The sequence below is a fragment of the Mobula birostris genome, chromosome 5, assembly GCF_030028105.1.
Source record: "Mobula birostris isolate sMobBir1 chromosome 5, sMobBir1.hap1, whole genome shotgun sequence".
NCBI classification, from domain to species: Eukaryota; Metazoa; Chordata; class Chondrichthyes; order Myliobatiformes; family Myliobatidae; genus Mobula; species Mobula birostris.
Window position 1 is genome coordinate 100,032,966 of NC_092374.1, and position 26,512 is coordinate 100,059,477.

A 26,512-nucleotide genomic window follows, 5' to 3' on the forward strand; every position below is an offset into this window, starting at 1 on the left:
TACCTGATGTACACTACCTTTTCTTTACCAGTATCAGTATCCCTTGATAGTCAAGGCTCCATAAGCCTTGTCTTTTGTGATCACAGGAACATACAGATTCTGTACTCTCAATATTTTACCTTTGATGGCCTACCACTTACCAAGCATCCCTTTGCCAGAAAACAACCTACCCAATCCACATCTACCAGATCCCTTCTGATACTACCAAAATTGGGCTTTCTCCATTTTAGAATCTTAAACAGAGGACCTGACCTAGCCTTCTCTAATTATAGTCATATAGAAGTACAGCACAGAAACAGGCTTTTCGGCCCATTTAGTTCATGCCAAAACTTTAAGCTGCCTACTCCCATCGACCTGAACTGAGACCATAGACCTTCATACCTCTACTATTATTGTACCTATCCAGACTTCACTTACGTTGAAATCAAGGTCACATGCACCACTTGCACTGGCAGCTCGTTCCACACTCTCACCACCCTCTGAGTGAAGAAATTTCCCCTCATCTTTCCCTTAAATATTTCAGCTTTCACCCTTAACCCATGACCTCTAGTTGTAGACTCACCCAACCTCAGTCGAAAAAGCCTGCTCGTATTTACCCTATCTATACCCCTCATAATTTTGTATAACTTGGTCAAACCTCCTCTCAATCTTCTACGTTCTAAGGAATACAGTCCTTTCCTATTCAATCTTTCCTTATAACTGAGGTCCTCCAGAGCCAGCAACATCCTTGTTTACATTTTTCCTGTAGGTAGGTGACCAAAACTGCACACAGTACTCCTAATTAGGCCTTACCAATATCTTATACAACTTCAACATAACATCCCATCTCCTGTACTCAATACTTTGACTTATGAAGGCCAATATGCCAAAAGCTTTCTTTACAACCCTATCTACCTGTGATGCCACTTTCAATGAATTATATACCAGTATTCCCAGATCCCTCTATTCTACCACACACCTCAGTGCCCTACCGCCCACTGTGTAAAACCTACCCTGGTTAGTCCTACTGAAATGCAAAACTTTGCACTTGTCTGCATTAAATTCTATCTGCAATTTTTCCGCCCATTTTTCCAGCCAATGCCTCTGCAAGCCATGATAGCACTTCTTGCTATGCACTACACCCCCAATCTTGGCGTAATTGCAAATTTGCTGATCCAGTTGACCACATTATCATTGTTGATATAGATGACAAACAACGGATCCAAATAAACTCTTCTTGGGCTTCCAGCCAAGTACAGGCATCAATTATAACTAATGTTTAAATGACAAACTCCGCTATCTTCATCAAGTAAGATGAAGAGAGTGGAGTTTGTCATCAAAACATTGGTTATAATCAATACTTGTAGCAGGCTAGAAGCTTGAGGAGAGTTTATTTGGCATATACGCCGGGAAAGCACTGAATCTCTTTTCAACAACGGACCCAGCACCGATCCCTGCGGCACTCCACTAGTCACAGCCCTCCAGTCAGAGAGGCAACCATCTACTACCACTCTCTGGCTTCTCCCACAAAGCCAATGTCTAATCCAATTTACTACTTCATCTTGAATGCCGAGTGACTGATAACGTGGTCAAGTGGATCAGAAAATTAATAGATGACACCAAGACTGGAGGTGTAGTGGACAGCGAGGAAGGCTATCAAGGCTTGCAGTGGGATCTGCATCATCTGGAAAAATGGCAGATGGAATTTAATGCAGACTAATCTCTTATGCAGGACCTTGTCAAATGCCTTGCTAAGTTCCACGTAAACAACATTCACTGCCTTGCCTTCATCCCCTTTCCTGGTAAACTTCCTCGAAAAAACTCTATAAGATTGTTTAGACATGACCTACCATGCTGACTATCCTTAATCAGTCTATGTCTATCCAAATTCTTATATATCCAGTCCCTAGAGTAACTTACAGTCCAATAACTTACCCACAACTGATGTCAGACCCACTGGCCTATAATTTCCTAGTTTATGCTTAGATCCTTTCTTAAACAGCGGAACAACATTGAATAATCTTGAAACGGATGGAATTATGATCACTAAATCCAAGTGTTCTCCTACACACTGACATTATCTTCCCAGAGCCTCTGCAGTCAGACTGCTGGATCCCAAGTGCCTGAAGCCAAAAAGATCAGAGTTCTTCCCCTTCAGTGAAAACTGACGAAACAGACCCAAAAGATGGATTGACTCCAGGCTCTGGCAATGGGCCACGAGGGCCTATCATTGGAGTTGGAGATCCGTTCATCAGGAAGGTCAAGACCCAAACTGGTGTAGTCCAATATTAGAAGCCCACCGCACATATCTGTGTGCAGTTCCACGAAACACTGTGGGCATGATATGTCGTACTGGAAAGTGTGGCGACACTTATAGGCTACCCCCAGCATATCATCAGGTTAGATCATAAGATAAAGGAGCAGAAGCAAGCCATTTGGCCCATCAAGTCTGCTCTGCCATTTCATCATGGCTGATCCATTTTCCCTCAGCCCCAGTCTCCTATCTTCTCCCATATCTCTTCATGCCCTGACTAATCAAGAATCTATTAACCTCTATCTTAAATATACCTAGTGACTTGGCCTGCTCAATCACTTGTGGCAATTAATTCCACAAATTGCCACAATTTCTTTAACTCCCTGGTTAAAGAAATTCCTCCTCACCTCCGTTCTAAATGGATATCCCTCTACTCTGGGGCTGTGTCCTCTGGGCTTGGCTCCCGACCCCCCCAAATCATAGGAAACATCCTCTCCACATCCGATAGATTTCAATGAGGTCCCCTCCTCATTTTTTCTGAATTCCAGTGAGTAGAGGCTCAGGGCCATCAAACACTCCTCATATTATAACCCTAACACGAACAACACATTTCACTCTATGCTTTGATGTACAGGTGACAAATGAATCTGATCTTTTACCTGAAGCAGGCCCAGTGCCATTTCTCTGCTCCCCCACCCCCACAGACACAGACTGACCCAACTAAATGGTTCCAACATCAAAAGGGAGGGTTTTCATTCAAATCAGCAGACACAGGAAACTGCAGATACTGGAATCTGCAACAAGAAGTAAGCAGCTGGGGAATTCGACAGATACAGCAGCATCAGAGGAGAGACCTTTCAATGGCATTGACAACACCCCTCATCCCCCCATCCTCACCACAGGCTGAACCCAACACCTTCCTTACCCGTTCCTTGCCCTTTAGTCTCGGCCACTCCTTCCTCTCAACCCTGCAATTGAAACAAACAGTCATTGACACCACAGTTCATATGAGTGAGAGAATGCCCCTCCCACAGTGTGACCTTCCCTCAGCACTGTCCCTCGCTCAGTATCACCCCAGAGGGTGTGACACTCCCTCAATATCACCCCTCCCATTGTATGACTCTCCTTCTGTACTGTTACCTTTTTTTAAAACAAATATACAAAACTTTATTCAAATACAAAAGACATGCAAAGATTAGGGTTTGCAATAGAGTTATTAAATTTAAATTACAGTTACTACCATCTATAATGCACTCAATTTCCCAGGGGACCCACCATTCCTGGCTATCCCCCACTGAACCTATAATGATTGTATGCTCACTCTCCAAGGACACCCCGGCTTGAATGTGGCACCGGAAAAGGGGCAGGAGTCGGTTTGGGTACAGCACTCGACAGCCCCACTAACTGGACCCACAAATGGCCACCTTGGCCAGGCCCAGGAGCAAGCTACAGGATATCCTCTGAGTGACCAGACCCCCACTCCCCCCACCCCTGTACTGGGTGCCCATAAACTAGGAGTGTGGGGCTGTACTGCAGCCCCTTCAGATATTCAAACAGGAGCTGCAACCTCTCACACTCCATGCAGACATGACTCCCCCCGTCCACAGAAAGGACAGGTGGACGGGGTATCAGTGAACCTGATCAGGAATCTATGGCTGATTCTGTGGGTTCCCAATGTACAGGGGAAAAGCCTTGTATAAAGAGCCTTCCACCGGGGGCCGCTCTCATCACGTAATGCTAAGACAGATGGCCACGTGTATGCCGACAGCAGGCGAGGGCAATAAAGTGAAAAGTGTGCAAGAGCTGCCCGTACAGGAACTGTCTCGGTGCTTTGCGGACGGCACACTGGGTATCTCCACGAGGTGACTCATGCTGTGTGGGACCAGCTCCCAGAGGAAATCTCAGGGTTTGGATCTGGTGAGCACCTCCAGTTGAGCAGGGACTGGCATAACCAGAGCCACTCTGCATGCACTGCAACGGGATGGAAAGTGGTCCCTTTCATGGCCTGAATGCCACTCTCTGCAAGCGCAGGAGCCCTTTCACCGGAGGAGACTCTAGACCCGCCATAGTTCCTGGTAAAAGCCTGGCAGCTCCCACATAGCAGAGTGCCTGAAGCCCTCTTCCAGGAGTTGAGTATCCTCCTAAGGGCAGTGCCCCCAGCGAAAGCAGTGCCACCTTGGAGGGTGCTCAGTGTACAGGCATCTCTGTAGGGTCCTGAGGCAGAGAGCTGCCAACTGGGTACGTACATATGTACACACACACACACGTGACTACCGCCCTTCGTAACTGGAAGACTGAGGATAGCAGCCTCCTATTGCCCAAAAGAAGTCTATCAACCTTCTCTGGGTCCTGGCGATAACTACAAATACAGTGCTATGTAGAACAATTTTTGGTGCCTGAACCCCCCCTACCCCAAGACTCCAATGGAGGAATGGGTCCTGTGGCTCCAGGCCCCTGGTTGGTGATGAGATCAGACTCTGCTGCCCCTCCAGCTACTCGCAAGATCTGGCCGCACTCCCCCTTTCCCTGCAGCCCAAACAGCCGTTCGCCATACCTCCTCTTGCTGGGGATGAAACCGATCTCTTCGCTTTCTCCATCTGAGTGCACCTTGCGGGCCTGCCACCACTCCTCGTCTGAGGCGTCAATGACATGCAGGATGTCCCCAAAGTGGAAGCTGAGGGCTTGGCTGAGGAAGCCACAGTCCTTCGTCTTGTCATAATCAAAGAGGGCCCTGTGGTAGAACCAGAGGTGAACAGAGATTACTTCAGACATGGGGCTGTGCAGTCACTGAGAGAGACAACTCCTACCACTCACACAACTACTGGACTCTACTCCCCTCCACCCAAGCCACATCAGGACATGGTAGATGGAATGTGTGAGGGTCAGAGGTTGGACGTATTGTTGGAGCAAGGTACAGGTCGACGAGGGAGTGATTACAGGGTAGCGCTGGACTCCAGGACAGCTTCTAACCCCATTGAAAAGACCTCTTAGAACATAAAGATGAACTCTAGATCTCCCAATCTACCTTGGTAGTGTAGGGCTAGTGTAATACTTTTCCTGACACTGTCTGTATGGGGTTTCAATGCTCTCCATGCTAATATTCCTTGTAATGGATGGTTGGATGCCATGGTGTGTAGTGACAAGCACAATCGCTTTACAGCATCAGCGATCAGAGTTAATTCACACCACTGTCCGTGTGGTGTTTGTATGTTCTCCCCATGACTGTGTGGGTTTCTTCTGGGTGCTCCAGTTCCAAGGTTAGGGTTAGTGAATTGTGAGCATGCTATGTTGGTGTCAGAGCTTCAGAGCTGCCCCCAGCAGACTGTCCTGATTGTTGATGTAAATGACACATTTCACTGTGTTTCAGTGTACTGTACTTGTGACAATTAAAGCTAATCTTGAAAATCTTATCTATTACCTCATGTTGGCCCTTGTGCCTTGCTATCTGCCTGCACTGCACTTTCTCAGTAACTGTGACACTTTATTCTGCATTCTGTCACTGCTTTTCCCTGGTTCAGTCTCAATGCTGTGAAACGATCTGGATGGATGCCGTGAAGTCACCGGTATTTGTTATTGTCACAGATTGGCAGCTTTTGTTTGTGCCATCCATAAGCACACCAAAGAAAATGCAGAATAAAGTGTCACGGTTACAGTGAAAGTGCAGGCAGGCAACGGCCATGATGGGGCATACTGGGAGATGAAGGGATGGGGTGATGGGGTGGGCAGGGTGGATGAGAGCATCCGGAGGAGCAGCAGGGCAGCGATGGGCGGTTCGCTCTCACCGGATGTAGAAGACTCGTTTGTGGTTACTGCGCAGCGAGCTGGTCCCTGAGCCAATGCTACTGTTCATCAGCTGTTCCCGCAGGTCGTGGATCTTCGCCTCAAACCGGCTGTACTCTGGCAGTGAGGAAGGAATGGTGAACACAACCAGCGGCTCAGGGGCTCCCCCCGCCCAATGGCCCTGCAGCTCCCTCATTCCTCGGCACGGGTTCCCCGAGTGTCACCACCTTAGGCAGTGCCGGGGAGTGAGGTTGCAAGTGTAAGGACAGACCCCTCCCACACACAGCAAAGTCCACCACTCTCACATTCATCCTCACCAACTGCCCTCACCTAAACCCAACCTCGCCCTTCCACCACGCTCGCTCTCGCCCACTACTCTCATTCTTCATCCCTCGCCTGCTGCTCACACCATGACTCTCACTCTTGGTCATATTCACCAGCCAAGTCCGCACCCTCACCTACCACCCTCGCCTTTAGCTTTTATTCTATCCTTTGCCCTCCCGCCCCCAGCAGTACCCACCACTCTTGCCCTTGCCCTGACCTTGACACTCACCCTCCATCCTTTGCCTCACCTCCCAGATCATACTGTTGCGTTGGCCATATTCACCACCTCATCCCTCATTCCCCACCATGCCCCTCAGCTGTACCCACCCCAGCCTCACCCTCACCCTCACCCTGGGTCCTACCTTCTGGCTTGTACTGAGCAATGATGGTCACGGTCTGTCCTGCATTTTTCAGCGCAGCAGCAGCCTGCTCGTGGGTGGCATTCCGCAGGTCCACTCCGTTCACCTGCCAGCGACGAGGAGCAGGGGTCAGCATACAGGGACCACCAGTTAGACACTCAAGGGGCAGGGGAAGGCCATTTCTCTCTCCCTTCAGTGCTTGCCATGTGGCAGAGAGAGGAAGATTAAAATAGTGATGCCCGTGACTCTTTTGGTGTTAGAGATCATATTTGGGAGCACAAGATGGATTATTGTGGGCCAGTAACTGTTCTGGGATGGTCCACCTGCAGCCTCTCTGTGCCCGTCACCTACCCCTTCCCCGTCTCCCCACCACATGATGCAATCCCCTCGCTGCCTCTATGACCCCCTTCCTTTGGCCCCTATGCCCTTCTCTGTCTCTGTAACTCCCTCCATCCCCTAAAACATAGAAACATAGAAAATAGGTGCAGGAGTAGGCCATTCGGCCCTTCGAACCTGCACCGCCATTTATTGTGATCATGGCTGATCATCCAACTCAGAACCCCGCCCCAGCCTTCCCTCCATACCCCCTGACCCCCGTAGCCACAAGGGCCATATCTAACTCCCTCTTAAATACAGCCAATGAACTGGCCTCAACTGTTTCCTGTGGCAGAGAATTCCACAGATTCACCACTCTCTGTGTGAAGAAGTTTTTCCTAATCTCGGTCCTATAAGGCTTCCCCTTTATCCTCAAACTGTGACCCCTCGTTCTGGACTTCTCCAACATCGGGAACAATCTTCCTGCATCTAGCCTGTCCAATCCCTTTAGGATTTTATACGTTTCAATCAGATCCCCCCTCAATCTTCTAAATTCCAACGAGTACAAGCCCAGTTCATCCAGTCTTTCTTCATATGAAAGTCCTGCCATCCCAGGAATCAATCTGGTGAACCTTCTTTGTACTCCCTCTATGGCAAGGATGTCTTTCCTCAGATTAGGGGACCAAAACTGCACACAATACTCCAGGTGTGGTCTCACCAAGGCCTTGTACAACTGCAGTAGTACCTCCCTGCTCCTGTACTCGAATCCTCTCGCTATAAATGCCAACATACCATTCGCCTTTTTCACCGCCTGCTGTACCTGCATGCCCACTTTCAATGACTGGTGTATAATGACACCCAGGTCTCGTTGCACCTCCCCTTTTCCTAATCGGCCACCATTCAGATAATAATCTGTTTTCCTATTTTTGTCACCAAAGTGGATAACCTCACATTTATCCACATTAAATTGCATCTGCCATGAATTTGCCCACTCACCCAACCTATCCAAGTCACTCTGCATCCTCTTAGCATCCTCCTCACAGCTAACACTGCCACCCAGCTTCGTGTCATCCGTAAACTTGGAGATGCTGCATTTAATTCCCTCATCCAGGTCATTAATATATATTGTAAACAACTGGGGTCCCAGCACTGAGCCTTGCGGTACCCCACTAGTCACCGCCTGCCATTCTGGAAAGGTCCCGTTTATTCCCACTCTTTGCTTCCTGTCTGCTAACCAATTCTCCATCCACATCAATACCTTACCCCCAATACTGTGTGCTTTAAGTTTGCACACTAATCTCCTGTGTGGGACCTTGTCAAAAGCCTTTTGAAAATCCAAATATACCACATCCACTGGTTCTCCCCTATCCACTCTACTAGTTACATCCTCAAAAAATTCTATGAGATTCGTCAGACATGATTTTCCCTTCACAAATCCATGTTGACTTTGTCCGATGATTTCACCGCTTTCCAAATGTGCTGTTATCACATCCCCACCTTTGTAAATGTCTTTGGCCCCAACACCCCTCCCTCTCTCTGTAACCCCCTCCCTGGCCCCAATATCCCTCCCTGTCTCTGTAACCCCCCTCCCTGGCCCCAACACCCCTCCCTGTCTCTGTAACCCCCTCCCTGGCCCCAACACCCCTCCCTCTCTCTGTGACCCTCCCTCTGGCCCCAATATCCCTCCCTGTCTCTGTAACCCCCTCCCTGGCCCCAACACCCCTCCCTCTCTCTGTGACCCTCCCTCTGGCCCCAACACCCCTCCCTCTCTCTGTAGCCCCCTCCCTGGCTCCTACCCCCTCCCTGTTTCTGTGACCCTCTCTGGCCCTACACCCCTCCCTGACTAAGACACCAATCTAAACGGTAGGGCACCATGGTAAAGTAGCATTATCATAGCTCAGGGCTTTCCGGAGCTTGGAGTTCAACTGTGGCGACATCTGTAAGGAGTCTGAATGTGAGGGTTTTCACTGGGCGCTCTGGTTTCCTCCCATGCTCCAAAGACATACACAGTAGGTTAATTGGTCCCGTGATTAGGTGAGTGTTGATCGGGTTTATCGAGGGATGCAGGGATGGTGTAGCTCAAAGGGCCAGAAGGGCTGACTCCGTGCTGAATCACTACATAAATAAACAAACTAGCCCTACTTGCCTGCATTTGGCCCACATCCCATACGTTTCCTAAGCACGTACCTGTCCAAATGCCTTTTAAATGTTGTTAGTGTACCTGCCTGAACCACCTCTGGGTGAAGAAGTTGCTTGCCAGATTCCTATTAAATCTCCCCCCCTCAACATTAAATCTATACCCTCTAGTTCTTGATTTCCCAATCCAAGGAAAGAAAAAAAATAGACTCTACACATTCCAGAAGCATGATGGCTTGGTATGGTAACTGCTCTGCCTGTAACCACAAGAAACCTCACAGCTCAGTAGATTGTGGAAACATGATGCCTCAGTAAAAGAACCAGTGTCCCACCCTGCACATTCACACCCTTCCATTAGGTAGAAGATGCAAAGCCTGACAGCTCGAAGCACCGAGCTCAAGGGCAGTTTCTAACCTGCAATGGAATGCTTCCCTAATATGATAAGATGCACTTTTGACCTCAGAATCGACCTCACCATGACGCTTTCACCTTATTGTCTGCCTGTACTGCATAACCTGTAACTGTGACACTTTGTTCTGCACTCTCTCCTACTACCTCAATGAGCTGATGTGATGAAATGATCCATATGAAGACACGCAAAAAGGACAATTTTTCACTCTACCTTGGTTCATGTGACAACAATTAACCAATTTTCTAATGACTCGCTGTGCTTCGGTAATGGAATGGTAACTTCGCACACCATTCCAAGTGTATAACAGTAATAAAACCTCCCGTTACAAACATACCACTCCCTGCAGGTTCCCTTTAAGTTGGACACGACCTGGAATCAAAGGGTTAATGTATGAGGAGCACCTGGTGGCTTTGGGCCTATTCTTGTTGGAGTTCAGAAAAATGAGGGGTGATCTCATTGAAAACTATTGGATATTGAAAGGGCGTGAAGAGCATATTTCAAATAGTGGAGGAGTCTAGGACCAGAGGGCACAGCCTCTGAATAGAAGGACATCCCTGTAGATGAGGAGGATTTTCTTTAACCAGAGGGTGGTGAATCTGTGGAATTCACTGCCATAGACAGCTCTGGAGCCCAAGTCATTGGGTATATTTAAAGTGGAGGTTGATAGTTTCTTGATCAGTAAAGCTGTCAAAAGTTAAGTGCAAATATCACTCCATTCTTCAAGAAAGGAGAAAAGAAGAAAAGAAACTACAGGCCAGTTAGTCTGACCTCAGTGGTTGGGGGGATGTTGGACACGATTATTAAAGGTAAGGTCTCAGGGTACTTGGAGGCACTTGACAAAATAGGTCATCATCAGCATGGTTTCCTCAAGGGAAAATCTTGCCTGACATATCTGTTGGAATTCTTTCAAGAAATAACATGCAGGATAGACAAAGGAGAATCGATTGATATTGTGTACTTGGAAATTCAGATGGCCTTTGACAAAGTGCCACACATGAGGCTGCTTAACCAGCTATGAGCTATGGTATTACAGGGAAGATACTAGCATGGATAAACCAGTGGCTGGTTGGCAGAAGGCAAACAGTGGGAATAAAAGGAGCCTTTTCTGGATGGCTGCCGGTGACTAGTGGTGTTCCACAGGGGTCAGTGTTGGGACCGATTCTTTTTACATTATATGTCAATGATTTGAATGATTGAATTGATGGCTTTGTTGCAAAGTTTGCAGACAATATGAAGATAGGTGGAGGGACAGGTAGTTTTGAGGAAGTGGAGAGGCTACAGAAGGACAGACAGATTAGGAGAATGGGCAAAGAAATGGCAGATGGAATACAGTGTCAGGAAGTGTATGGTCATGCACTTCGGTAGAAGAAATGAAAATGTTGACAATTTTCTAAATGTAGAGAAAATACAAAAACCTGAGATGCAAAGGGATTTGGTAGTCCTTGTGCAGGATTTCCTAAAGGTTCATTTGCAGGTTGAATCTGCAGTGAGGAAGGCATTCATTTCAAGAGGACTAGAATATAAAAGCAAGGATGTAATGTTGAAACTTTATAAAGGACTGGCGAGGCTTCACTTGGAGTATTGTGAACAGGTTCGGGCCCCTTATCTTCGAAAGGATGTGCTGAAACTGTAGAGGGTTCAAAGGAGGTTCACAAAAATGATTCCAGGATTGAATGCAAGCACACATCAAGGTTGCTGGTGAACGCAGCAGGCCAGGCAGCATCTCTAGGAAGAGGTACAGTCGACATTTCGGGCCGAGACCCTTCATCAGGACTAACTGAAGGAAGAGCTAGTAAGAGATTTGAAAGTGGGAGGGGGAGGGGGAGATCCAAAATGATAGGAGAAGACAGGAGGGGGAGGGATGGAGCCAAGATCTGGACAGGTGATTGGCAAAAGGGATATGAGATGATCATGGGACAGGAGGCCCAGGGAGAAGGAAAAGGGGGAGGGGGGAAAAACCCAGAGGATGGGCAAGGGGTATAGTGAGAGGGACAGAGGGAGAAAAAGGAGAGAGAGAGAAAGAATGTGTGTATATAAATAAATAACGGATGGGGTACGAGGGGGAGGTGGGGCATTAGCGGAAGTTAGAGAAGTCAATGATCATGCCATCAGGTTGGAGGCTACCCAGACGGAATATAAGGTGTTGTTCCTCCAACCTGAGTGTTGCTTGAATTTCCAGCATCTGCAGAATTCCTCATGTTTGCCAGGATTGAATAGCTTGTCATATAAGAATATTTGATGTCTCAGAGCCTGTATTCACTAGAATTCAGAAGAATGAGGGATGATCTCATTGAAACCTATCGAATGGTGATAAGGTGGATGTGGAGAGAATGTTTCCTGTGGTGGGAGTGTTTAGGATCACAGGACACAGTCTCAAAATAGAGGGGCAGCCACTTAGAACAGAGATGAAGAGGAATTTCTTTAGCCAGAGAGTGGTGAATCTGTGGAATTCTTTACCGTAGGCTGCTGTGGGGGCCAAGTCTTTATATATAGTTAAGGCAGAGGCTGATAGATTCTTGATTGGTCAGTGTATGAAGGGATATGAGGAGAAGGCAGGAGATTGGAGTTGAGAGGAAAATTGGATCAGCCATGATGAAATGGCAGAGCAGAATCGATGGACCAAATGGCGTAATTCTGCTCCTATATCTTCTGATCTTATGGTCATGGGTAGAAGGCAGGAGGATGGGGTTGAGAGGGATAATAAATCAGCTTTGATGGAATGGCGGAGCAGACCTGATGGGCCAAATGGCCTAATTCTGCTCCTACGTCTAATTGACTTGGAAATATTTTGCTAGTTCTCCTTCAATAGTCCAGACAATGGATTTCTCTGAGTGTGCCTTGGAGGCATTCTCTCCTGAAGGGCAGTGGTAGTTCCAGGCACTCATCAGGGGCAATTACTGTAGAACAATAAATGAACACCCTGCCCCTGCTGCCCATCACCCCGAGTGGAGTTAACATTACCGAGAGTATCTGGTCTCCCTTCCTCAGCTCCCCACTCAGGTCCGCTGGGCCACCAGCCAGAATGAAGGAGATGAAGATGCCTTCCCCGTCTTCACCGCCCACGATGTTGAAGCCCAGGCCTGTTGAGCCACGGTGGATCATCACTCTCCGAGGCTCCCTGGAAGATGAGGTCAAAGGTCAAAAGTCAAAGTTACATCTAGCTGGAGGACATCAGTAGGTCTTGATGAAGGGTTTTGTCCCTATGTGTCTACTGGTTATTCCTCTCTGCTGCTGCCTGACCTGCTGAATTCCTCCAGCATTTTGTGTGTGTTACTGTGGATTTCTAGCATCTGCAGAATCTCTTTGTGTTTAAAGTAAAACTCATTATCAAAGTGAGAGGGTTAGCAACTTAAAATTCCTTGGTTTTATCATTTCAAAAGATGTGTCTTGGGTACAGCATATATATGTCATTACGAAGAAAGCACAGCAGCACCTCTACTTGCTTAGACATTTGCAAAGATTCAGCATCTACTGACAAGCTTCTATTGATGTGCAGTGGTGAGCATACTGACTGGTTGCCTGGTATTGGAAACACCAATGCCCTTGAATGGAAAAACCTACAAAAAGTAATAGATTCAGCCCAGTCCATCATGGGTAAAGCCCTCCCCACCACTGAGCACATCTTTATGAAGCATTGTCACAGGAAAGCAGCGTCCATCGTCATGAACCCTCACCAGCCAGGCAATGCTCTCTTCTTGTTGCTGCCATCAGGAAGGAGGTACAGGAACCTCAGCACCCACACCACCAGGTTCTGGAACAGTTATTACCCTTCAGCCATCACACTCCTGAACCAGCGGAGATAACTTCAGTCAATTCATTCACCCTAGTACTGGACTGTTACCACAGCCTATGGACTCTTCATCTCATGTTCTCAATATTTATTGCTTATTTATCACATTGTTTTTTCTTTTCGTATTTGCACAATTTGTTGTCTTTTGACATTAGTTGTTTGTCCGTCTTGTTATCTGCGGTCTTCCATTGATTCAATTGTGTTTATTTGTAAATACTGTGAATGCCCGCAAGAAAATAAATCTCTCAGGGTTGTTTGTGTGTGGTGACATATATGTATTTGCTAATAAATTTAATTTGAACTTTGTGTACATCACCATCTCCTACCTTGAGATTCGCTTTCTTGCAGGCATTTACAGGAAAGTAAAGAAATACAGGTATTAGAATTCAGGAAAAACTAGACATAAACAAAAACTGACAAACAATCGAGTTCAAGTTGAAGACTGTGTAATGCCATTTCCAGTACACAAGTGTAAAGAACAACAAAGCAATTATCACTGCAGATCCAATGCAGCAATAAAGACACAATAATAAGCACAATAAACATGAATACATAAGATAGTTTAGATACATAGTTTTGCACAGAAGAAAGACAAACTGTGATAATTTTTAAAAATAATACTGAGAACATGAGTTTAGACTCCTTGAAAGTGAATCTGTAGGTTGTGGAATCAGTTCAGAGTTGAGGTGAGTTCCACACTGGTTCAGGAGCCTGATGGTTGAAGTGTAATAACTGTTCCTGAACCTGGTGGTGTGGGACCCAAGGCTCCTGTACCTCCTGGCCAGTGGTAGCAGTGAGAAGAGAGCATTGCCTGGATGGTGGGGGGTCCCTGATGGATGCTGCTTTATTAGAAACATAGAAAACCTATAGCACAATAAAGGCCCTTCAGTCCACAATGCTGTGCCGAAGCTGTACTTTCCTAGAAATTAACTAGGGTTTCCCATAACCCTCTATTTTTCTAAGCTTCGTGTATCTATCTGGGAGTCTCTTAAAAGACCCTATCGTTTCCACCTCCACCACTGTTGCCGGCAGCACGTTCCACGCACTCACCACTCTCTGCGTAAAAAAACTTACCCCTGACATCTCCTCTGTACCTACTTCCAAGCACCTTAAAACTGTGCCCTCTCGTGTTAGCCATTTCAGCCCTGGGAAAAAGCCTCTGACTATCCACACGATCAATGCCTCTCACCATCTTATACACCTCTATCAGGTCACCTCCCATCCTCCATTGCTCCAAGGAGAAAAGGCCGAGTTCACTCAACCTTTCCTCTTAAGGCATGCTCCCCAATCCAGGAAACATCCTTGTAAATCTCCCCTGCACCCTTTCTATAGTTTCCACATCTTTCTGTAGTGAGGTGACCAGAACTGAGCACAATGGAGTCTAACCAGGGTCCATTTAGCTGCAACATTACCTCTCGGCTCTTAAACTCAATACCATGGTTGATGAAGGCCAATGCACCGTATGCCTTCTAAACCACAGAGTCAACCTGCGTAGCAGCTTTGAGTGTCCTATGGACTTACACCCCAAGATCCCGCTGATCCTCCAAACTGCCAAGAGTCTTACCATTAATACTATATTCTGCCATCAAATTTGACCTACCAAAATGAACCACCTCACACTTATCAGGGTTAAACTCCATCTACCACTTCTCTGCCCAGTTTTGCATCCAATCGATGTCCCACTGTAACCTCTGATAGCCCTCCACACTATCCATAGCACCCCCAACAATTGTGTCATCAGCAAATTTACTAACCCATCCCTCCACTTCCTCATCCAAGTCATTTTTAAAAATCACGAAGAGAAGGGGTCCCAGAACAGATCCCTGTGGCACACCACTGGTCACTGACCTCCATGCAGAACATGACCCGTCTACAACCACTCTTTGCCTTCTATGAGCAAGCCAATTCTGGATCCACAAAGCAATGTCCCCTTGGATCCTATGCCTTTTTACTTTCTCAATAAGCCTGGCATGGGGTACCTTATCAAATGCCTTGCTGAAATCCATATACACTACATCTACTACTCTACCTTCATCAATGCTTTTACTCACATCTTCAAAAAATTTGATCAGGCTCGTAAGGCATGACCTGCCTTTGACAAAGCCATGCTGACTATTCCTAATCATATTTTGCCTCTCCAAATGTTCAGAAATCCTGCCTTTCAGGATCTTTTTCATCAACTTACCTACCACTGAAGTAAGACTCACTGGTCTATAATTTCCTGGGATATCTCTACTCCCTTTCTCAAATAAAGGAACAACATCTGCAACCCTAAAATCCTCTGGAACCTCTTCCTGATGATGCAAAGATCATCGCCAGAGGCTCAGGAATCTCCTCCCTTTCCTCCCACAGGAGCCTGGGGTACATCTCATCCGGTCCCTTTGACTTATCCAACTTGATGATTTCCAAAAGCTCCAGTAGATAGTTTCTTAATATCTACATGCTCAAGCTTTTTAATCCACTGTAAGTCATCCCTACAATCACTAAGATCCTTTTCCGTAGTGAATACTGAAACAAAGTATTAAGTATCTCCACTATCTCCTCTGGTTCCATACACACTTTTCCACTGTCACACTTGATTGGTCCTATTCTCTCACGTCTTATCCTCTTGCTCTTCACATACTTGTAGAATGCCTTGGGGTTTTCCTTAATCCTGCCCACCAAGGCCTTCTCATGGCTCCTTCTGACTCTCCTAATTTCCTTCTTAAGCTCCTTCCTGCTAGCCTTATAATCTTCTAGATCTCTATCTACATACCTAGTCTTTTGAACCTTTCGTAAGCTTTTCCTTTCTTATTGACTAGATTTCCAACAGTCTTTGTACACCACGGTTCCTGTACCCTACCACCCTTTCCCTGTCTCATTCGAACGTACCTATGCAGAACACCACACAAATATCCCCTGAACACTTGCCACATTTCCACCATACACTTCCCTGAAAACATCTGTTCCCAATTTATGCTTCCAAGTTCCTGCCTGATGGCTTCATATTTCCCCTTACTCTAATTAAACACTTTCCTAACTTGTCTGTTCTTATCCCTCTCCAATGCTATGGTAAAGGAGCTAGAATTGTGATCACTGTCTCCAAAATGCTCTCCACTGAGAGACCTGACACCTGACCAGGTTCATTTCCCAATACCAGATCAAGTACAGCCTCTCCTCATATTGGCTTACTTACATATTGTGTCAGGAAACATTCCTGAACACACCTAACAAATTTCACCCCGTCTAAGCCCCTCGCTCTAGGGAGACACCATTCAATATTTGGGAAATTAAAATCTCCCACCACAACATCCCTATTATTATTACACCTTTCCAGAATCTGTCTCCCTATCTGGTCCTCGATGTCCCTGTTACTATTGGGTGGTCTATTAAAATCACCCAGTAGAATTATTGACCCCTACCTGTTTCTAACTTCCACCCACTGAGACTCAGTGGACAACCCCTCCATAACTTCCTCCTTTTCTGCAGCTGTGACACTATCTCTGATCAGCAGTGCCACACCCCCACCCCTTTTGCCTCCCTCCCTGTCCTTTATGGCACTCTAACTGCCCCTGAACCATCCAAGTCTCTGTAATGGCCAAAACATAATAGCTCCAAGTACTGATCCAAGTTCTAAGCTCATTCGCTTTGTTCATGATGCTTCTTGCATTAAAATAGACACATCTGAAACCATCGGTCTGAGCGCATCCCTCCTCTATTGCCTGCTTATCCGCCCTCTCGCAATGTCTCCAAGCTTTCTTGATTTGTGAGCTGATAGCCCCTTCCTCCATCTCTTCAGTTCGGCTCCCACCCCCCAGCAATTCTAGTTTAAACTCTCCCCAATAGCCTTAGTAAACCTCCCCGCCAGGATATTGGTCGCTCTCAGATTCAAGTGCAACCCGTCATTTTGTACAGGTCATGCCTGCCCCAAAAGTGGTCCCAATGATCCAGAAATTTGAATCCCTGCCCCCTGCTCCAATCCCTCAGCCACACATTTATCCTCCACCTCACTCTAGTCCTATACTCACTGTTGCATGGCACAGGCAGTAATCCCAAGATTACTACTTTGAGGTCTTGCTTCTCAACTTCCATCCTGACTCCCTGTAGTCTGTTTTCAGGACCCCCTCCCTTTTCCTACCCATGTCATTGGTACGAATATGTACCACAACCTCTGGCTGTTCACCTTCCCACTTCAGGACATCATGGGCACAATCAGAAACATCCTGGACCTTGGCACCTGGGAGGGAAACTATCATCTGCATTTCTTTCCTGCGTCCACAAAATTGCCTGTCTGACCCCCTAACTAGAGTCCCCTGCTGCCTTCTTCCTTTCCCTACCCTTCTGAGCCACAGGGCCAGACTCCGTCCATCCCCACCAACAGTACTCAAACAGGAGTACTTATTGTTAAGGGGGACAGCCACAGGGCTACTGTCTAGAGTATCTGCCTCTTGCCCTTCCCTCTTCTGTTACCCGTTTATCTGTCTCGTGAGGCGCCGGTGTCTCTACTTACCTATAACTCCTCTCTATCACCTCCTCACTTTCCCTGACCAGACGAAAGTCATCGAGCTGCAGCTCCAGTTCCCTAACCCAGTCCCTAGGGAGCTGCAACTCGACGCACTTGGCATAGATGTGGTCTTCTGAGAGGCTGGGAGTTTCCCGGACTTCCCACATCCGACACCCAGTACAGATCACCAGCCTCACAGACATACTTCCTGTTTCTATTCTTCAGATAACCTATCTGGTCTCGACCCGTTATCACCGAAGCCCCATTGAACCAAAGCCCTCCTACTGTCTCCCTCTACTCTGTCGCCAGCTCCTCTGCGTCCCGCTCTGTAAAGCTGTCTCCTTTTAAACTTCGCGCCTGTCTAACTCGCTCATATCCATGCGCTTACGCAGTCGTCCCTTGATCAAACCGCTGAAGAAAAAAGTCTTGTGACAGTACTCCTTGTAAATGTGCTCAATGGCAGTGAGGGCTTTGCCCATGATGGACAGGGGTAGATTGGGAACTGATGGTAACATAGGAGTCAGGGGATCAACTCAAACCCCAGCACAGTGCGATCCCATATTGCCATGTGAGACAGAAGCAGAGATGATGGATGTCACAGACACACACATATAAAAACAAACTGAAGAAACTTTGGCACTAATGGGGAGTGGTCACTTCACAAACAGAAGGTCACTCACCGTGGGATATCGTCTTCTCCCATCAACCCTTTAGGCACAGGCGAGTAACGGCGTGGAGAGGAGGGGGTGAGGGTCTGCGAGTAGTCTGTGCCCAGGTAGTTTGAGTGTCCAAGCTCGGTGTCCAGGGGCTGGGAGTAGGCTTGAGCACAGGGAGAGACTGTTAGAGAAGGTGCGTGGGGAGAGGAAACAGGAACAGCTACAGCACAAGATGAGTGCAAATCACCCCAGCCCCAACCTCCATCTCTCATCACATATGTCTCTCCTCACACCGTCCCATCTCACGTTTCTGGGGTCAGACACAGAGTGAAACTCCCTCCACATCGTCCCATCACACACTCCTGGGGTCAGACACAGAGTGAAGTTCTATGAAAGTGTCTGACCCTGGGAGCGTGCGATACAACCCATTGTCCTATGAGACACTACAGTATCCATGGTATTGTTGGTGTCTGGTCAATCATCTATTTGAGCTTGTGTATCTGGATGACTGGAGGACTACAGGAAGTGACTGTGACCAGCCAGGCAGTGTAAGGACATTCCCCCATCTTCACTTACAGGTTGTGATATCAGGAGGAGCATAGGTGTCATTGATGTAGAGACTGGTGGGTTTGGCGATCTTGAGGTACACAATGTCTGACGTGTTCTTCAAGGCGGCCACTGCATCTTCATGCATCACATCCTCCAACCCCACATTGTTTACCTGAAGCACAAATAAATCAGAAAAGTTGAGGTGTGGGAAAGCATTCCAATGGATCTCTAAAGATTCCAGCACACCCACAGAGACCTGGAGTACTTCCTTGAATGTTGTTTTGAACTTTACCCAACATTTAACAAACTCATTGTTCATTCTCTGTAAACAGTTGTTGGTCTCACTGCAGTTCAGGCCTGGGATCATTGGGGGCTCCATCCACACATATTTACATTCCTACTGTTAATGTTCGGAAGTTACAGAAGTGGGAAGAACTGTAAGTTCAAGAGCTGCAAAATAATGTTGCAGCTCTTTAAGACCCCGTTTAGTCCACACTTGGGATATTGGGCATGTCATATGAGAATAGGTTGATCGAGCTAGAGCTTTTCTCTTTGGGGTGAAGGAAGATAAAGTGATATGGGTGTTGATAGAAAACATAGATCAAATGGACAGCCAGAGACTTTTTCCCCAGAATAGATACTAGGGGGCATAATTTTAAGGTGATTGGTGAAAAGTGTATAGGGGATGTCAGAGGTAGGGATTTTCACCCCCCCCCCAGAGTGGTGGGTGCATGAAACGCACTGCTGGGGTGGAGGGAGAAGCTGATACATTAGGGATATTTAAGAGACTCTTAGATAGGCACATGGATGAAAGTAAAATGGAGGGCTATGTAGGAGGGAAGGAGGAGACTAATCTTGGAGTAGGTTAAAAGGTCAGCACAACATCGTGGACCTTTGAGCTGTACTGTTCTATGGTCTAACTTTAAAACTCTCCACAAATTCCGCCTGACCTAACCTGCACTTTTGGGTTCTTATTTTAGATATTCAGCATCTGCAGTTCTTTCCCTTTACAGTTAGAGGAGGACTAGTTTGAAAGGGACAGAACAAAGGAAAGGTGAGGACCAGAGAGTGATGGTCCTGGAAGGGAGGCAACAGTAATGGGAAAAATAAATGGGAACTGCACCATTGTTGCTGACTGGATGCTGGAAATCCAATAAAAAAAAGCCTACCTGAATTGTTGAGTTCATTGTCAAGCCTTCGAAATCCTTTGTTGACTCTCTGTACCTCCACTGCCCAGAGTGCTCACTTGTACTGGGACCCTGTTCCCTCATCACCATGTCCCACCACTCCTTTCATACCGGCCAACCCACTCTGGGTTCCAGTGAGTGGTATGGTTTTAAAACTCTCATCTTTCTACTGGAAGGATTTAAAAATTTAAATTTAAAGATCATCCCTTTAGGAAAAGAAATGAAGAGGAATTGCTTTAGCCAGAGGGTGATGAATCTGTGGAATTCATTGCCACAGGCTGCCAAGTTTTTGATTAGTAAGGATATAAAAGGTTATGGGGTCAAGTCAGGAGAATGCGGTTGAGAGGAATAATAAAGCAGCCATGATGGAATGGAGGAGAAAACTTGATAGGCAGAATATCTAATTCTGCTTCTTATAGAACATTACAGCACAGGCCCTTTGGCCTACTAACTTTCTAACTATGCTAAGATGAACCTAACTCTTCCTCTCTACATAGCTCTTAATTTCCCTATCATCCATGTGCCTATAGAAGTGTTTCTTAAATGTCCCTAATGTATCTGTCTGTTCCTCCATGCACCCACCATTCTCCGTAAAAGAAAACTTATCTCTGACATCCCCATTCTACCTCCCTCTAATCACCTTAAAATTATGTGCCCTTTCCATACTGGGAAACATCTCTGACTATTTCTCAGGCAGATGGTCCTGTGTTCAAACCCAGCCGGGTCCCAACCTGGGCAGCAGCAGTATCTATGTGGAAGCAAGAAGGCCTGGCAATCTACTTGTGTATCTTGTCATAAAAACTCGACTGAACAACAACAGGGCCTGAGTTATAGGGAGAGGTTGGCCGGGCTATGTCTTTATTCAAGGGTTCAAGGTACATTTATTATCAAAGTATGTGTGCAGTATACAACCCTGAGATTTGTCTTCCCACAGACAGCCACAAAACAAAGAAACGTAGGAGAATGAGGGAGAACCTGATAGAAATGACAAGTGAGGGCAAGATGGATGGGAACAGACTTTTTCCCCCAGGACAGCAGAGTCTACAACTAGGGGATATAGACTTAGCACAAGAGGGAAAGATTTAAAAGAGTTTTGAGAGGTAACTTGTTCACACAGCGGGTGGTGAGTATATGGAACGAGCTGCCAGAGGAAACAGTTGAGACAGGTTCGTGGTATCATTTAAGACACACTTGGATAGATACATTGTGGGGTGGGGCTTGGAGGGATATGGGCCAAATGCAGATAGTTGGGACTAGGTGAGTGGACGCCGTGGTTGGCAAGGACTAGATGGGCTGAAGGGCCTGTTACTGTGCTGTATTGATCCGTGACTCTCATCCATCGAAACTCTAAAGAAGATTGGTGCAAACTGCTTGCTGATAACAATCTTATATCATCTAACTAGTCAGCCTTCTCTAAACTGTCCCCAATGCACAGGCTCTTCCTTATCTGGTACAAGTTGTTAGCCAGAAACCATAACCATGTTTCTCTTTCCACAGATTCTTCCTGACCTGTTGAATATCTCCACCATGTTCTGGTGTTTAGTCCAAATGTGCATGGTTAGACCAACAAATAGAACATAGAACACTACAACACAGTACAGACCCTTCAGCCCACAATGTTGTGCCGACCTTTTGACCTACTAAGATCAATCTAAGCCTTTCCTCCAAGATAGCCCTCCATTTTTCTATCATCCATGTGCCTATATAAGACTTTCTTAAATGTCCCTTATGCATCTGCCTCTACTTGGCACGCACTCACCACACACCTATATATAGAGCACATAGAATAGTACAGCACAGTACAGGCCCTTCGACCCACAATGTTGTGCCGACCCTCAAACCCTGCCTCCCATTTAACCCCCCACCTTAGATTCCTCCATATACCTGTCTAGTAGTCTCTTAAACTTCACGAGTGTATCTGCCTCCACCACTGACTCAGGCAGTGCATTCCACACACCAACCACTCTCCGAGTAAAAAACATTCTCTGGACACAGTGTCCAAAAATCTACCTCTGACATCCCCCTCCTAAACTCTCCCTCAGTCATCTTAAAATCATGCCCCCTCATATTAGCCATTTCCAAAAAAGTTTCTGGCTAACCATTTGATCTTTGCCTCTTATCATCTTGTACACCTCCATCAAGTCACCTTGTATTCTCCTTTGCTCCAAAGAGAAAAGCCCTAGATTGCTCAACTGTGGTATGCAGCATTCTGGTAAATGTCCTGTGCACCATCTCTAAAGACTCCATATCCTTCCCGTATTACACACACACAGTGCTGGAGGCACTCAGCAGGTCAGGCAGCACCTATGGACAGGATGAAAGAGTTGATGTTTTGGGTTAAGACCCTTCATCAGGACTGAGATTGTCCTTCCTATAATGAGGCAAACAAATGTAACAAATCCTCCCTATGTTTACACCCCATTAAAGACTAACATTGCAGCTGTCTTCCCACTGACATGTTGAATCTACACGATGATTTTGGTTAATGTAGGAGGATCTCCAGATCTCTCTGTACCGCAGTGTGACACATTGCACTTTATTATTGCTATTGAGCACAGCAGCTACAGTTTCCAATGTTAAATGGAGCACACTTTCTTTGATTCATCGTTAATGTTGGAAGAACACTGGGGGTCCCTGGAAGTTAAGACTGGGGACTCCGGGTAGAATGGTTTGCCACACACAACACAAGACTCACTCACCGCCAGGATCTTGTCTCCTATCTGTAGACGGCCGTCCTTGTGCGCTGCTCCACCCTCGATGATCTTTGTGACATATATGCTGTTGTCCCCTGGAATGTGTTGATTCCCGATCCCTCCGGCAATGCTGAATCCAAGCCCTGCAGTGTAAAACAGCACAGTGAGCTGGAATTGTCTGGACCACACTCAAAGGAATAGGATGTATGGGTACATAATGTGACACTCCCTCCCAAAATGAGACTGTCAGGATGCCATTGTTGATTAGGAGAGACCAACACTGCCATGGCTACTTTACATTTCACAGTCAAAACGCACTACAGCACAGAAACAAGCCCGTTGAGCCATCAACTCTGCCAAATTTATACTGTCTAGTCCCATTAACCCACAGCTAGACTGTAGTTCTCCATACCCCTCCCGTCCATGTACTTATCCAAGCTTCTCTTAAATATTGCAATCAAACTCAAATCCACCATGTCTGCTGGCAGTTCATTCCACACTCTTACCACCTCAGAGGTTCCCTCCAAGTTTCACCTTAACATTTTGCCTTTCACCCCTAACCTATAACTTCTAGTTCTGGTCTCACCCAACCTCAGTGGAAAAAAGCCTGCTTGCATTTACCCTATCTATACCTCCCATAATTTTGTATACCTCAATCAAATCTCCCCTCATTCTCCTACTCTCCAGGGAATAAAGTCCCAGCCTATTCAAACTTTCCAGGTCCTCAGTCCTGGCAAAATCCTTGCAAATTTTCTCTGTACTCTTTCCTGTAGGTGACCAAAATTGCCCACAATACTCCCAATTTGGCCTCACCATCATCTTATGCAACTCCAATGCCTGAACTCAATATTTTGATTTATGAAGGTCAATGTGCCTAAAACTCTCTATATGATCCTATGTACCAGCGATGCCACTTTTAGTGATATGGACATGTATTCCCAGAACCCTGTTCTACCACACTCCTCAGTGTCCTACTGCTCCTACCCTACCTACCCTGGTTTGTCCTACCAAAGTGCAACACCCCAAACTTGCCTGCATTAAATTCTATCTGCCATTTTTCCAGCTGGTCCAGACCCTGCTACAAGCTTTGCAAACTTTCCTTGTTGTCCACTACACCCCCAATCTTGGTGTTATCTGCAAATTTGCTGATCCAGTTAACCACATTATCACATTATCATCCAGACTGTTGATTTAGATGACAAACAACAAGGGACCAAAAGGCGAGTGACTGAAATGATCCCAGGACAGGTCAGGCTCCTCTTGGAAGGATGAAGGTGCACTTGGACAAAGAGCTAAAGAGCAGACGCATGATGCAGAAGACCACAGTAGGAACTAGGTAGTCCATGGAAAATCTGACGGGAAATTCCAGGGAAATTTCTCTCACTGAAAATCAGCAAGGACAGCCTGCAAACGTTGCCGTGCCTCTGGTGCCAATATGGCATGCCCACAACTCACTAACCTAACCTGTACATGTTTCGAATGTGGGAGGACACCAGAGCACCCAGAGGAAACCCTAGAGAGGTAGGAATGGAGATGGGATGTAACATGCAGTGGACCTTCAGAGGAGACACCAGGGTGGGGTCAAAGGAGGCAAGGAAGGTGGAAGGGAAGGGGGAGGTCTGACTCTGATCCTCCCTCTGCATCTCCTGACCTTCAGCATACACTGCAGTGATGTCATCACACTCTCCTGTGCCAAGACTAATGGCAAACAGGTCTTGTTCCAAGAAAGCCATTATCCCAAAACTGTTGCTATGAATTACAATGACTGATTTCGCTCAGGAGCAGAAGGCACACTGGTCTTGGCAAAAATCGAGTAGAGATTCACCCAGAAATCAAAGCCAGAGAACCTTGGGGTGGCAAGGTAGCGTAACACAGCACTAGCAACCCAGTTTCAAATCTGCAGCTGTCTGCAAGAGTTTGAACGTTCTCCTCGTGACCGTGTGGATTTCCTCTGGGGGCTCTGGTTTTCTCCCATATTCCAAAGATGTACAAGTTAATAGGTTTGTAGATCACATTGGTTCGTTGGGCTGGAAGGGCCTGTTGTATAGTGTAATTGGATGTTGCAGAATTGTTGTACTGTTAGAATCGAAGCAGCTGAGTCAGAGGGAGGGATGGAGATGGCGAGGGTGAAGGGAGGGAGGGGTTCAGTCATTGTGAGGGCGAAGGGAAGGAGGGGTTCAGTAATTGAGTCAGCCTCTCCCCCATCCTGGGTTGCTATTACCTTTGGGTCCTTTGATGAGTTTGATCTCCACGATCTTCTCAGCTGTCGGCTTCCTGCGCATGACGTAGAGCCGGACGATGGAGCCAGCGTCCTTCAGCGCTTCCACAGCTGTGCTATGGGTCACCTCCCGGACATCCACATCATTCACAAACAGGATGCTATCATTCACCCTGCACAGCCAGGGAACAGAATTTGTCAGAATTTGATGGAACCAGCCATGGGGTGTATAACAACCTTCCCATCTGGGGGTATCAATGCTCCCACCCATGTTCAAACCCCCAAAGGGTGTTAATCCACCCATGGTTTGACAGTCCCACCCATATCAATGCTTCTTCCCATACGATATTAAGGTTCAGACCCATGGGTGTTAACACTACCCTATACAATGTGACGACACACACAGCCATGACAGAAGGTGTTACCATGGTCATGCATAGGAACAGATATCACAGTGATCACTAAAGGGGAACAGATCCATTGTCACTACCCATAAGCGGAGGTTGGTGCACACACCCACCAACAACCAGTCCATATGCCAAGAGGTCAGGTACAGTGGAACTGCCGTTTTCATCTAGCACAGATGCTGGGCCAGAGTGGCCTTCTACCTACCATGAGCCTGTCGCTCAGTGACTAGTGGCCCCACACTGGGAGAATCATTGGCACTCTGCTCCCAAACCGCAGCCAAGGCTCACTGGCAACTTTGCCACATCTCAGTCACCTCGAAAACAATCAAAATCTAACTCACCCTTACAAACAGACATCCAGAGATCTGAAGTCCCGTCACCTGCGCATCTGTATTACTTTAACAGGGACAATGATTAGGTCACAGAGTGAAGCACCCTCTAAATCGTCACATCACACACTCCTGGGGTCAGACACAGAGAGAAGCTCCATCTACACCGTCTCATCGCACACTCCTGGAGTCAGACACGGACAGAAGCTCCATCTACACCGTCCCATCGCACACTCCTGGAGTCAGACACGGACAGAAGCTCCATCTACACCGTCCCATCGCACACTCCTGGAGTCAGACACGGAGAGAAGCTCCGTCTACACCGTCTCATCACACACTCCTGGAGTCAGACACGGAGAGAAGCTCCGTCTACACCGTCCCATCGCACACTCCTGGAGTCAGACACGGAGAGAAGCTCCATCTACACCGTCCCATCGCACACTCCTGGAGTCAGACACGGACAGAAGCTCCGTCTACACCGTCCCATCGCACACTCCTGGAGTCAGACACGGAGAGAAGCTCCGTCTACACCGTCTCATCACACACTCCTGGAGTCAGACACGGAGAGAAGCTCCGTCTACACCGTCCCATCGCACACTCCTGGAGTCAGACACGGAGAGAAGCTCCGTCTACACCGTCCC

The 26,512-nt window shown here is 47.0% G+C and overlaps 2 protein-coding genes across 2 annotated transcripts in view; one reads left to right on the forward strand and one right to left on the reverse strand.

Annotated features, from left to right (window-relative positions):
* Positions 1–26,512, forward strand: part of dnah2 (dynein, axonemal, heavy chain 2) — a 609,335-nt gene that overhangs the window by 573,047 nt on the left and 9,776 nt on the right. The gene's annotated exons all lie outside the window — the stretch shown is intronic.
* Positions 1–26,512, reverse strand: part of LOC140197923 (disks large homolog 4-like) — a 99,938-nt gene that overhangs the window by 19,937 nt on the left and 53,489 nt on the right. The window contains exons 5-13 of the mRNA XM_072258533.1: positions 25,139–25,308; positions 22,924–23,060; positions 19,065–19,209; positions 18,513–18,651; positions 12,521–12,677; positions 6,700–6,802; positions 6,016–6,130; positions 4,788–4,964; positions 3,164–3,201 (exon numbers count right to left, since the gene is read on the reverse strand). Coding sequence (XP_072114634.1) covers positions 3,164–3,201; positions 4,788–4,964; positions 6,016–6,130; positions 6,700–6,802; positions 12,521–12,677; positions 18,513–18,651; positions 19,065–19,209; positions 22,924–23,060; positions 25,139–25,308 — 1,181 coding nt within the window. The remainder of the gene's footprint in view (positions 1–3,163; positions 3,202–4,787; positions 4,965–6,015; positions 6,131–6,699; positions 6,803–12,520; positions 12,678–18,512; positions 18,652–19,064; positions 19,210–22,923; positions 23,061–25,138; positions 25,309–26,512) is intronic.